The sequence below is a fragment of the Epinephelus fuscoguttatus genome, linkage group LG10 (genome assembly GCF_011397635.1).
Source record: "Epinephelus fuscoguttatus linkage group LG10, E.fuscoguttatus.final_Chr_v1".
NCBI lineage: Eukaryota > Metazoa > Chordata > Actinopteri > Perciformes > Serranidae > Epinephelus > Epinephelus fuscoguttatus.
Genome location: NC_064761.1, coordinates 45,383,307 through 45,397,168, shown reverse-complemented (window position 1 = coordinate 45,397,168; position 13,862 = coordinate 45,383,307). Strand labels below are relative to the sequence as shown.

At 50.1% G+C, this 13,862-nt stretch overlaps 1 protein-coding gene across 3 annotated transcripts in view; it reads left to right on the top strand.

Annotated features, from left to right (window-relative positions):
• The window catches only part of cdc14ab (cell division cycle 14Ab), a 33,760-nt gene that overhangs the window by 17,947 nt on the left and 1,951 nt on the right, over positions 1–13,862 (top strand). The window contains exons 9-15 of one of the 3 annotated variants that reach the window (XM_049587533.1): positions 295–525; positions 1,686–1,824; positions 3,054–3,195; positions 4,714–4,814; positions 4,942–4,989; positions 6,624–6,752; positions 8,735–9,038. In XM_049587533.1, the coding sequence (XP_049443490.1) occupies positions 295–525; positions 1,686–1,824; positions 3,054–3,195; positions 4,714–4,814; positions 4,942–4,989; positions 6,624–6,752; positions 8,735–9,038 (1,094 nt within the window). The remainder of the gene's footprint in view (positions 1–294; positions 526–1,685; positions 1,825–3,053; positions 3,196–4,713; positions 4,815–4,941; positions 4,990–6,623; positions 6,753–8,734; positions 9,039–13,862) is intronic. The other 2 variants (XM_049587534.1, XM_049587535.1) reach the window with 2 other exon arrangements.

Sequence of the window (13,862 nt, the reverse complement as noted above, 5' to 3'; positions counted from 1 at the left end):
ATCACAGACGTCCTGGGCGGAGCTAAGCTCAGGATACAGTGATGGTGCTCTTTTAAAACAGTGTTGGGGGTGAACATGTTCTGGTCTTCAAAATGGCTCCACAAAAGAAAACACCACAGAAACGCGCCGTCACATTGTCTTCCCTGAGTCTCGGTCAGACGTCTGTGAAGGTTCTGATCAAACCTGAAAACTTTAATGACGGACAAAAGTTTCAGACTCAGTGACGCAACGTGAGGTTGTTTTTATTTTTGTGTTGTGATGTAACACCTATGGATGCTCCGCCTCCTCCTGCAGGTTACCCCCTCCATGCCCCCGAGGCGTACTTCCCCTACTTCAGGAAACACAACGTGACGACAGTCATCCGTCTGAACAAGAAGATCTACGACTCCAAACGCTTCATTGACGCTGGCTTCGACCACTACGACCTCTTCTTCTTAGACGGCAGCACGCCCAGCGACATCATCACACGCCGCTTCCTGCACATCTGTGAGAACACCGAGGGCGCCGTGGCTGTCCACTGCAAAGGTGAGGACTTCCTGTTGTCAACCACAGAGACTGTAGAAGAAGGAAGGGACGTGATGTCAGTGATGAGGTTTGAATTTTGGGTTGGAGCCAGAGTTTAGTGTCAAGGCCTCCGTTTGTCTCAGTGGATTACAGTCTTCTTAACGTTAGCATATTTTATTAGCTGCACACGTGTGAGTCATGACAGAGGCCTGAGAGGCTGTAACGTGTGTTATCGCTCACTGACACCACAGCTTCCTGTTTGTCTCTGTTATACCTTCACCAGGAACGTTTACACTCCAGATAAATGCAGGGCTTCTGCAGGCTAACGTTAGCTAAACAAAGTGCAAATGCTAATGTAAAAAATGTAATGTAATTAGCTCCACCTCATGACATTAATAGGAAACATTATCTAACCTATTGAACGCCCTCCTAATTATTAAATATTGTTAACAGTTTAAAGTTTGGTTTGTTATTGTTAATCACATACATGTAGCTGCTAACGGCAGGTAGCATTTAGCTATCTTTGAGTTTAAGATAGATCTTTGATCAGTTTGTAGAAAACAAATAGGTACATTTACATCATGTATTATCAACTGAAATCAAACATAGATTTCGTCTAAGTTTTTATTATCAAGATCTTTATTTAGATAGATTTAGATACTTTAATAATCCTTGGCAGGAAATTGCAGTTATTATTATTTATAATTTAGTTCGTCATTGTCTCGTTTTCGTCACGGAATAAAGGTTGTTGATGAAAACATTTGGTCAGAGTTTCAGTCAGTGAAATTACCACTGGTGTTGTCAGAACATTGTTGTGACCAGAGATATTAAGCGATCACAGAGTGTAAAAACATCACAGAATGATTCATGTTGTGATGAATCACAGCTGATGATCAGGAAACAGTTTATTGATCTGGTATTGATTATTAGTGTCAGCGTCAGTCTGTCTCCAAGGTTACTAACATGGAACCTGATACTGAGTGTGACTCTGACCAGCAGGGGGCATCAGACTCACTGAGACATTTACACACGTTTAATATAGTCAGTTTAATTCAGATCAGTAATCAATAAATCTGTCCTCTGCAGTGAAATCAGATACTCTAGTACAGTAACTGAGTAAATGTACTTATACTGTATCAGTTTATCTGTTAACAACCTGTCTGTCTGTCTGTGTGTGTCAGCTGGTCTGGGCAGGACAGGCTCTCTGATTGGCTGTTACCTGATGAAACATTACCGCTTCACGGCAGGTGAGGCCATCGCCTGGATCAGGATCTGCAGACCGGGCTCTGTGATTGGTCCGCAGCAGAATTTCCTGGAAGAGTGAGTCACAGATTGTTTCTTCTTCTTCTCTCAGTGTTGTAGTGACCTCAGAGGACGATCAATAACTGCAGTGATCAGCTGATTCTGATTGACTGGACAGATCTCAGGCTCGTTAATGAAGCAGTGACACAGATGATGACCTTCATCATCAGCTGACGACATGTTGTGTAGTTTAACGTGTGTTGAGCAGCAGGAACCTGCAGAGTGTCAGCTGATCGTCCAACAGACACACTGCTGAAACAGCACTTCTCACTTCCTGTTCCCGCTGCAGTAAAAGCCTCAATCAGCATCTAACGAATGTCAAAGAATAACAACACAACAGTACAGTGTGTGTGTGTGTGTGTGTATGTGTATGTATGTGTGTGTGTGTGTGTGTGTGTGTGTGTGTGTGTGTGTGAGTGAGTCATCACTCATGTCATGTCCAGACTCTGTCAGAGGACCTAGTACTGCAGTATAAGGGCACAGTAGCTGCTCTGTAGCCAGTCGATTGGTTGATGGAGGGAAAACATCTGCAGGTGACCTCTGGATGAACAACATCTCACCTGTTTTGTGTCCACCAAAGAGTTTTATTACCTGACACAGGTGGTGACATTAACACTGGTCCAGGACAGGTGAACTCTGTGTTCAGGCAGCTGGAAAATAAACGTGCTGTCCTCTGTAAATAAAGTGCACACTGTAACACTGGGAACTGATGTACTGGACACTACAGGCGGTAGGCTGGGGTTGATGATGTCATAAACCACATGACGTCACTGAGGTTAGATATCTCTGTCAGGCTGCATGTCAGAGAGAGGGGCTGTACACATGCTGCGTCTTTAATTGCCTGGAAAACACAAGGTCAGGCACAGTGTGCAACTCTTGTGTCTACTCTCTAACTTTCAAGAGCGCAGCGGAGAAGAAAGAAGAAAACAAAACAGTAAGAGGACTTGGACCTCTGACTCTGACCTGGCTATTGTGACATGTTAACCGTGGTATGAACGTCTGTCAGGATGTCAGCAGACACAGAGAAACCGTTTGGAGAGCAGCTGAAACCATCAGTGGATTAATCACCATGATAGCAGAGATCAGTCAGTGTGTTTCTGTCACTGAGTCTCTGACACTACAAACATCATCAATACAGTCGTCCTGTGACAGAGTCTATTGGTGGGTTATAACAACGCCTTTACCTGTAACAGGTGTGTGTGTGTGTGTGTGTGTGTGTGTGTGTGTGTGTGTGTGTGTGTTCACAGGAAGCAGGCAGCACTGTGGTTGCTAGGAGACAGCCAGCGTTCCCAGAAGGCCAAGATGGAGGAGAGGGCGGTGTCTCACCTGATCACCAATATGGACGACCTCAGCTTGAACTCCGCCCACAACAGCAACAGTCTACACGAGGTCATAAACACACACACACAGACAGACTGTCTTTCAGTTGCTAGGAAACAACATCACTGTTCCACATAGACTTCCAGCTTCTACTGTTCATTATTCTCAAGCCAAGCAGTAGCCTCTGAAGATGTCGGCATGGATTGGTAAATGGGGGGAGTCTTTGACCTTTTGGAGCATCCTATAGGTGGAGCCAGGGGAGCGGTGTTGAACAAATAATCCCAGTTATGATTCACATAGTGGAGTTACGTTGGGTGTCTACGTGGTATGTGTGGGGTGACCTGGACCAGACAGGGGCACAGTATTCTGCTGCATAATATGACAGGGCCAAAGCTGAGGAGCGCACTGTGGGGGCTGCTGCGCCCCATTTTGCACCTGCAAGTTTGCAGAGGAGGTTGTTTCTGGATTTCACTTTTGCTGCTGTTCCTTTAAGGTGTTCCTTGAATGACAGTGTCCTGTCCAGAGTCACTCCCAGGTTTGTTGGATTAGGGGCGTGTCTGAGTCGATGTCCACTCAGTCTGATGTCCAATTTTTTGGCAGCTTCTGAGTTTCGAAGATGGAAAACACTGGAGACTGTTTTTGCTGGGCTTGTTTGTAGGCGCCAGGCTTTGCAGTACTGCTCATTAGCATCACATGAAACTCTGAACTTTAGTCGTCCTGAACATGAACACGCTGAGTGGGAAATGGATTCATCAGTTTAGGACCCTGCTGCTCAGTGAGAGGTTGTTTCCTTCAACAAGGTTCAAACTTCATGTCAGAAATACAAGTCACAGAGCAGACACTGTGGACACTGTGCCCTCAGGGATCAATGAAGTATTTCAGATTCTGGGTCTGATTCTGAGTCGGTGGAGCTCACTTCATCACAGCTTCACTTTGTCATGGAGAATAAAGATGACACACCAATGCTCCTCTCTCCCTCTGTTGGCTGCGACTTGTTCAAGCTAATGATTGCTAGCTAACCTGTCATCTTTATCCTCCACAGCAAAGTGAAGCTGTGATGAAGTGAGCTCCACAGACCCAGAATCTGAAACTCTGTACTCTGTAATCTGTACTCAGGCAAATGCACAAAGTCACATTTCTGTGCTCCAGCCAGAACCTGCTTTGTGGCTCCTTTAAATTAAATTAAGAAGCATAATCGAATATTCAGAATTTGACTCGTGAGCTGCTTTCGCTGCCACAGATATTTTACCAGCAGTGCTGCTGGAGTGAATTCAGTTATTTTGCAGCTCTGGCAGCTGTTGGTGTGAACGCACAGTAAATGTAGACGGACAAATTTTGTGAAATAACAACATGTGGACAGAACTGTTTTTTAAAACGGAGGGAAAATATCTGTTAACAAAAACATCTGTATACGTACAAACGGGACCTAAAGTGTGATGTTAAAGGTCATTAGTGGCTGATCAGGAAGTCTACATGGAACAATGATGTCATTTCCTGACTACTGACAGACGGCATGTAACAGTCTTTATTCAGTCTGTCAGCTGGGACATGTCGGTGGTCTCATGATGCATTTGTTTTGTCCTCCAGAGTGAGACGTTGGACAGCGGACCAGGGCTGACTCAGGGAGACAAACTGAGAGCCTTAAAGAGCCGGCGCCCCCCCCGCCCAGCCACCACCGGAGCTCTCAGGTACCACGTCAGATCCTGATAACAGAAATGTATCATTGTTATTTTATCGTGTGTTTTATCGTCGTCCCATCGATTTAAGATTTGAGTTTGTTTGGGCGGAGTCTGAATCCTGATGTTTTTCTTTCAGAGTGGAAGAGATGAAGACGCACAGCAGGTCGGCCTCGCAGCCGCTCAGGTAACTGTCCCATCTAACCCTCAGTCTGGACTGTCAGGACAGACTCTAACTGTCCCATCTGTCCCTCAGTCTGGACTGACAGGACAGACTGAGGTAACTGTCCCATCTAACCCTCAGTCTGGACTGACAGGACAGACTCTAACTGTCCCATCTAACCCTCAGTCTGGACTGACAGGACAGACTCTAACTGTCCCATCTAACCCTCAGTCTGGACTGACAGGACAGACTCAGGTAACTGTCCCATCTGTCCCTCAGTCTGGACTGACAGGACAGACTCAGGTAACTGTCCCATCTGTCCCTCAGTCTGGACTGACAGGACAGACTCTAACTGTCCCATCTAACCCTCAGTCTGGACTGACAGGACAGACTCAGGTAACTGTCCCATTTAACCCTCAGTCTGGACTGACAGGACAGACTCAGGTAACTGTCCCATCTGTCCCTCAGTCCTGACTGACAGGACAGACTCTAACTGTCCCATCTGTCCTTCAGTCTGGACTGACAGGACAGACTCAGGTAACTGTCCCATCTGTCCCTCAGTCTGGACTGACAGGACAGACTCTAACTGTCCCATCTGTCCTTCAGTCCTGACTGACAGGACAGACTCTAACTGTCCCATCTGTCCTTCAGTCTGGACTGACAGGACAGACTCAGGTAACTGTCCCATCTGTCCCTCAGTCTGGACTGACAGGACAGACTCTAACTGTCCCATCTGTCCCTCAGTCTGGACTGACAGGACAGACTCTAACTATCCCATCTAACCCTCAGTCTGGACTGACAGGACAGACTCAGGTAACTGTCCCATCTGTCCCTCAGTCTGGACTGACAGGACAGACTCAGGTAACTGTCCCATCTGTCCCTCAGTCTGGACTGACAGGACAGACTCAGGTAACTGTCCCATCTGTCCCTCAGTCTGGACTGACAGGACAGACTCTAACTGTCCCATCTAACCCTCAGTCTGGACTGACAGGACAGACTCAGGTACCTGTCCCATTTAACCCTCAGTCTGGACTGACAGGACAGACTCAGGTAACTGTCCCATCTGTCCCTCAGTCCTGACTGACAGGACAGACTCTAACTGTCCCATCTGTCCTTCAGTCTGGACTGACAGGACAGACTCAGGTAACTGTCCCATCTGTCCCTCAGTCTGGACTGACAGGACAGACTCTAACTGTCCCATCTGTCCCTCAGTCTGGACTGACAGGACAGACTCAGGTAACTGTCCCATCTAACCCTCAGTCTGGACTGACAGGACAGACTCAGGTAACTGTCCCATCTGTCCCTCAGTCTGGACTGACAGGACAGACTCAGGTAACTGTCCCATCTAACCCTCAGTCTGGACTGACAGGACAGACTCAGGTAACTGTCCCATTTAACCCTCAGTCTGGACTGACAGGACAGACTCAGGTAACTGTCCCATCTGTCCCTCAGTCTGGACTGACAGGACACAACAACACTGAAAATCAGCTTTACTCGGTCGTCATTTTGATCAAACACATAATGAGTTATTTGATCAGTTGACTGAAGAAAAACTGTTACTACATCAGTTGTTTTACTGATCGGTCATTGTTCAGACACAAAGTCAATCTGATCAAATTCAGATCAATACATGTATCGATTTGTGTCACTGTGTTCAGACTGTCGATGGGCGTCGGTCAGGGCCCCTCCTCCCCCCTCAAGTCCTCCAAATTCCCAGCATCCTCTGCTTCTGCTGCCGCCAAGAGGATTGGAAGAAGTCCATCATCAACGGCGGCCAACATCAGGAGGTCAGTGTTCTCGCCCACTTCCTGTCTGACTCACCTGACTCCCTTCACTCAGTACGTTTACATGCACGCAGTAGTGGAGCTAAGCCCATAGCTCGGCTAATCAGTCAAGTCGGACGTCTCGTCTTGTCTGAGTAAACATGCAGAAGAGAAAACTGAATTTCTGACCAAGTACATCTGACTCCGCCTCAATGGGCGGTGCTGTGGCCTTTTTAATATAATGTGTATTGAACTAGTTCCTGCTCTTGTTCAGAAACTTTTTAAAATAAATCTGCGTTTTGCGTTTTCCTTCCATCCATAAACTTCAATATGTTTAGCTCCGTTAGATGGCGGAGATGACTGTAGTTTCCTCGTCGGTCCAGAAGTGCATCTTCAGTCTCCATGGTGTTTGTTTGTGTGTTTTTCCGGGAGATGCTGATCTGCTGCTACGTCACCTCCTTCTTCTACAAGGTGAAAGCCTGTGAAAGTAAAAGTGGTGCATGCGCAGAACGCCGAGTCCGACTCCAGTCGCACGGAGTGGATACATGCAGCAGTATTATTATTTGGGTGTGTTTGTGGAGCTACGGATAGGTTCTGTTAGACTGAGCTGATAATTTGATTTTCTCAAGCTGCATGTAAACGTAGTGACTGTAGTACCTGACAGTACTAATGCTCATCAGTAATCATTGGTGCTGTTAAACCTAAAACTCGTTTTATCTGTTGATACGAACAGACTGTGGTATTTGTTAGTAGTGACACACGCTGTACTAGTACAAGTTTCTTATAGTACTGATACACAGTCTGTAGCACAAACCAGAGTCCTGCAGGGGTCCATTTTTGGAAACCATCACCCGCCCTTACACATAAGGCTCAGTACCAGAACTGGCCTGTCATCATGTCTCAATCAAAGCTGCACCCGTTAATAACAGGCTCCAGTCCCTCACATGAAGCTGGTTCTCCGTTCTTGAATTGGACGTGTCTTTGACTGGATGGTGAAAACATTCAATCACTGCCAGGTTAGGAAACATGTTAGCATGCTCCTTCCACCACCATCAAACCTCCAAAGGATCCCAACTCCATGTAGGCTGCCACCTCATCCTCGGGCTGCAAAGTTTCATGGCTGGAGTCCTCCACGTCGGTGACCAATGTGACCACGGGGTCAAAGGTTACACTTGAGTCACTGACTTTCAAAATAAAAGCAACTGTCAGAATATTACTGCACATCTTTTTACTTTGGTTCATTCTGAAAAATAAAACATAGATTTTTGTTCTCACCTGCTGCCCGCCTGTCAGTTTACCTGACATATTTTTACCTGTTACACAGCTGTCACCTGTCAGGTACCTGACCTGGTGCAGGACTCTGGTTCAGACCTGTCAGCCTGTTCGCATTTTAACATCAGAGTACTCTAACCTGTTTCCTGTGAAGTGACAGTTCACCAGAGACTCAGAGCTCTGTAATCTTCCACCTGTAGAGCTGTGTTTCAGTGTAGATAGTTTCTGTGAGTCACTGAGTGTTGGACATGTCGGCCGTAGAGACGTCCGTCTTCTCCTCAGTGTCATCCCTGCATCAGTGTCTCTGACCCGCTCACTCAGCAGAATCCACAGACCTTGTCTTGAGCGCTTAGATGTAGGAACTATTTTCCTTCGACCAAACTACACCCGCCAACCGTGTCACTGTGCAGAAGGAAGCGTGCATCTCCTGTTAGCTCACCTAGCATGACTGAGCTAGCTAACGTTACAGCTCAGCTGAGGAAGACACCATTGATGTTTACACCTCACGCTGTCACGAGCCTCGCGTCCATGAGAAGTTCATGTTGATGTTAAGACTCTGACTGGTCGGCCGTCAGTGAGGTTTGTCACCCTGGTTGTGGGGATGTGTCTGGCACTGTTGGCCCTCGTCTTTGTGTTGTGTGTGTTTTATGTGTATGTTGTGTGTGTGTGTGTGTGTGTGTGTGTGTGTGTGTGTGTGTGTGTGTGTGTGTCACATTGTGTGTTTGTGTCTGCAGCTCTCGCTTGGCCAGCTCTCTCAGTGATCTTTACGCCGCCAACGTTGAGGAGGACAAAAACGCTCCGTACTCCTCTCTTCCTCCCTCCTCCTCCTCCCCTTCTTCCTCTGTGTCTCTCGGCCCCTCCCCCTCCCCCCTAGCCCCCCCCTCCCTGTGTCGCTATGGTAACGGCCCTCGCAGCGTGCAGCACGAGGTCAACAACAATGAAGGCGTGTACGCCGGCAGGCCAGGACCTCCCAGGGGCCCGGGGCCCTACAGTGCTCTGAAGGGCCCGTCAGGACGCTACCTCAGCCGGTCCATACCTGTAAGTCCTCTGACACAGCAGCAGCTCAACCCGCCCCTCTCTGCTGATTGGCTCTCTCTGTTCTGACATCATCGACACACTGGATGCAGCTGGTGATTATTTATCAATAAATAACAATGAGGAGTCAATGAGTTGTTTACCTCTGTCAGAGGATGAAAACATTACAGCATGTTGACACAGACATGAAGCTACAGCTAGTAGCTGGTTAGCCTAGCTTAGCATAAAGACTGGAAACAGATGGAAACAGCTAGCATGGCTCCATCACCTCTCAGTGTGGGACTGTTCCTTTAACAGAGGCACTTTGTTCTCTTGTCTAAAATCATCATCCGGTGTGTTTGTGATCTCACGCTGTTCCTTTAACTCGTCTGACTGCTGACAGACACAGACGTCACATGACCAGGTGTCAGTCATGGTTTTCACCTCGTCATCGTGACGTCTGTTCACTAAAGCTTCCATTTTCACCTGAATGTTGATCTATAACTCTGATCAGATGCTGTTAAATCAGGACGGAGTGATTCATAAATCCTGTTGGACTCATATTCAACTGAAAAAACCCCAAAACACTCTAATCGTGATTAATCCCATTTTTAAACACACATTAAAAACATTAAACACACATTAAACACACAGTAAACACAGTGAACACACATTAAACACAGTGAACACACATTAAACATACATTAAACACATTAAACACACAGTAAACATGGCTTAATAGAGACAGTTTCAAACACAAATCAGCTTCACTATAACTCGCAGCATTCTCAGACGAACACACAGTTTGTCTTTATCGGAACACATTTTCCCACAAATACAACATGCTAACATTATTAGCAGAAGCCTATGGCATTTTACATTGTATAAATTAGCCTAGCAGCTAGCAGAGATTTGCTCTCTTCACATGAAGTCAGGCTGAATCACACGTCAGTCTCTGTGATGAACTTTGATGCATTTTGGTCCTCAGGTCTGTGCTCATTCACTCAAAGACAACATGTTCAAACTGATTAACTTTACTGTGTTTGGTAAATGTGCAGGTTCTAATAAAGTTGTGACAGGAGCATGTTTACCTGTGTGTGTGACATCACCTGGTATTCTAACAACACGCAGAATTTGGATACTGTCGGCACTAACTGCTGACGTTCGTCCTGCCTGATGAACCACTTCCTGTTTACCTGTTGCTCAATAACCTTTGGATGTTTGTGGTGTTTACATGTTTCACATTAACTTCACTAACATGAAGCTGCTGCTGATCTGAGGAACACACCTTCTTCATCACCATCGTCATCGTCACACAGTGGAGAGAACTACACCTCCTCCTCTTCATCACCTCCTCCCCTTCCTCCCTGAAGGCTGAAACACTCAGACCTCATGTCTCCTTATTCCTCCTCTCACCTGTAACTCAACTCCTGCTCTGTCATACAGGACAGAGGAGGTCTGAGGACTTCAGAGGAGTCAGAAGGGCAGAGGAGGAGGAGGACAGAGGAGGAGTTAAGAGGAGGACAGAGGAGTTAAGAGGAGGAGTTAAGAGGAGGACAGAGGAGTTAAGAGGAGGACAGAGGAGTTAAGAGGAGGAGTTAAGAGGAGGACAGAGGAGTTAAGAGGAGGACACAGCAGTCCGTCCTTTTATCAGAGCGACACACAGCTGATTAAACTGACACAGAGAACTCCTCTGATACTGTGAGAGACACACAGACTGTCCTCAGAACTACAGTACAGGTCTCAGTGTGTCCATACTGTCCCTGTCCCTGTCCCTGTCCCTGTCTCTGCCTCTGCCTCTGTCTCTGTCTCTGTCTCTGTCCCTGTCCCTGTCTCTGTCTCTGTCTCTGTCCCTGTCCCTGTCCCTGTCCCTGTCTCTGTCTCTGTCTCTGTCCCTGTCCCTGTCCCTGCCCCTGTCCCTGTCTCTGTCTCTGTCTCTGTCTCTGTCTCTGTCCCTGTCCCTGTCCCTGTCTCTGTCTCTGTCTCTGTCCCTGTCCCTGTCTCTGTCTCTGTCTCTGTCTCTGTCCCTGTCCCTGTCCCTGCCTCTGTCCCTGCCCCTGCCTCTGTCCCTGTCTCTGTCTCTGTCTCTGTCCCTGTCCCTGTCTCTGCCCCTGCCTCTGTCCCTGCCCCTGTCCCTGCCCCTGCCCCTGTCCCTGTCTCTGTCTCTGTCTCTGTCCCTGTCCCCGTCCCTGCCCCGTCTCTGCCCCTGCCTCTGCCTCTGCCTCTGTCTCTGTCTCTGCCCCTGTCCCTGTCCCTGCCCCTGTCTCTGTCTCTGCCCCTGCCTCTGCCCCTGTCTCTCTCTCTGCCTCTGTCCCTGTCCCTGTCTCTGTCTCTGTCTCTGCCCCTGTCTCTGTCCCTGTCCCTGTCCCTGCCCCTGTCCCTGCCCCTGCCCCTGCCCCTGCCTCTGCCTCTGTCCCTGTCTCTGTCTCTGTCTCTGTCCCTGTCCCTGTCCCTGTCCCTGCCCCGTCTCTGCCCCTGTCTCTGCCTCTGCCTCTGTCTCTGTCTCTGCCCCTGTCCCTGTCCCTGCCCCTGTCTCTGTCTCTGCCCCTGCCTCTGCCCCTGTCTCTCTCTCTGTCTCTGTCTCTGTCTCTGTCTCTGTCCCTGTCCCTGTCCCTGCCCCGTCTCTGCCCCTGCCTCTGCCTCTGCCTCTGCCTCTGTCTCTGTCTCTGCCCCTGTCCCTGTCCCTGCCCCTGTCTCTGTCTCTGCCCCTGCCTCTGCCCCTGTCTCTCTCTCTGCCTCTGCCTCTGTCCCTGTCCCTGTCTCTGTCTCTGCCTCTGTCCCTGTCCCTGTCTCTGTCTCTGTCTCTGTCTCTGTCTCTGCCCCTGCCTCTGCCCCTGTCTCTGTCTCTGCCTCTGCCTCTGCCCCTGTCCCTGCCCCTGTCTCTGTCTCTGCCCCTGCCCCTGTCTCTGTCTCTGTCTCTGTCCCTGTCTCTGTCTCTGTTTCTGCCCCTGTCCCTGTCCCTGTCCCTGTCTCTGTCTTTCTGTCTCTGTCTCTGCCCCTGCCCCTGTCTCTGTCTCTGTCCCTGCCCCTGTCTCTGTCTCTGTCTCTGCCCCTGTCTCTGTCTCTGTCTCTGTCTCTGTCTCTGTCCCTGCCCCTGTCTCTGTCTCTGTCTCTGCCCCTGTCTCTGTCTCTGTCTCTGCCCCTGTCTCTGTCTCTGTCTCTGTCCCTGCCCCTGTCTCTGTCTCTGTCTCTGCCCCTGTCTCTGTCTCTGTCTCTGCCCCTGCCTCTGTCTCTGTCTCTGCCCCTGTCTCTGTCTCTGTCTCTGCCCCTGTCTCTGTCCCTGCCCCTGTCTCTGTCTCTGTCTCTGCCCCTGTCTCTGTCTCTGTCTCTGCCCCTGTCTCTGTCTCTGTCTCTGTCCCTGCCCCTGTCTCTGTCTCTGTCTCTGCCCCTGTCTCTGTCTCTGTCTCTGTCCCTGCCCCTGTCTCTGTCTCTGCCCCTGTCTCTGTCTCTGTCTCTGCCTCTGTCTCTGTCTCTGTCTCTGTCCCTGCCCCTGCCCCTGTCTCTGTCTCTGTCCCTGTCCCTGCCCCTGTCTCTGTCTCTGTCCCTGTCCCTGCCTCTGTCTCTGTCTCTGCCCCTGCCCCTGCCTCTGTCCCTGTCCCTGTCCCTGTCCCTGCCCCTGTCTCTGTCTCTGCCCCTGTCTCTGTCTCTGTCTCTGTCTCTGTCCCTGCCCCTGTCTCTGTCCCTGCCCCTGTCTCTGTCTCTGTCTCTGCCCCTGCCTCTGTCTCTGTCTCTGTCTCTGCCCCTGTCTCTGTCTCTGTCTCTGTCCCTGCCCCTGTCTCTGTCTCTGTCCCTGCCCCTGTCTCTGTCCCTGTCCCTGTCTCTGTCTCTGTCTCTGTCCCTGCCCCTGTCCCTGTCTCTGTCCCTGCCCCTGTCTCTGTCTCTGTCTCTGCCCCTGTCCCTGTCTCTGTCTCTGTCCCTGCCCCTGTCTCTGTCTCTGCCCCTGTCTCTGTCTCTGTCCCTGTCCCTGCCCCTGTCCCTGTCTCTGTCCCTGCCCCTGCCCCTGTCTCTGTCTCTGTCTCTGTCCCTGTCTCTGTCTCTGTCTCTGTCCCTGCCCCTGTCTCTGTCTCTGTCTCTGCCCCTGCCCCTGTCTCTGTCCCTGCCCCTGTCTCTGTCTCTGTCTCTGCCCCTGTCTCTGTCTCTGTCTCTGCCCCTGTCTCTGTCTCTGTCCCTGCCCCTGTCTCTGTCTCTGTCTCTGCCCCTGTCTCTGTCTCTGTCTCTGTCCCTGCCCCTGTCTCTGTCTCTGCCCCTGTCTCTGTCTCTGTCTCTGTCTCTGCCTCTGTCTCTGTCTCTGTCTCTGTCTCTGTCCCTGCCCCTGTCTCTGTCTCTGTCTCTGTCTCTGTCCCTGTCTCTGTCCCTGCCCCTGTCTCTGTCTCTGCCCCTGTCTCTGTCTCTGTCTCTGCCCCTGCCCCTGTCTCTGCCCCTGCCCCTGTCTCTGTCTCTGCCCCTGTCTCTGTCTCTGTCTCTGTCTCTGTCCCTGCCCCTGTCTCTGTCCCTGCCCCTGTCTCTGTCTCTGTCTCTGCCCCTGCCTCTGTCTCTGTCTCTGTCTCTGCCCCTGTCTCTGTCTCTGTCTCTGTCCCTGCCCCTGTCTCTGTCTCTGTCCCTGCCCCTGTCTCTGTCTCTGCCCCTGTCTCTGTCTCTGTCTCTGTCTCTGTCCCTGTCCCTGCCCCTGCCCCTGTCCCTGTCTCTGTCCCTGCCCCTGTCTCTGTCTCTGTCTCTGCCCCTGTCCCTGTCTCTGTCTCTGTCCCTGCCCCTGTCTCTGTCTCTGCCCCTGTCTCTGTCTCTGTCCCTGTCCCTGCCCCTGTCCCTGTCTCTGTCCCTGCCCCTGCCCCTGTCTCTGTCTCTGTCTCT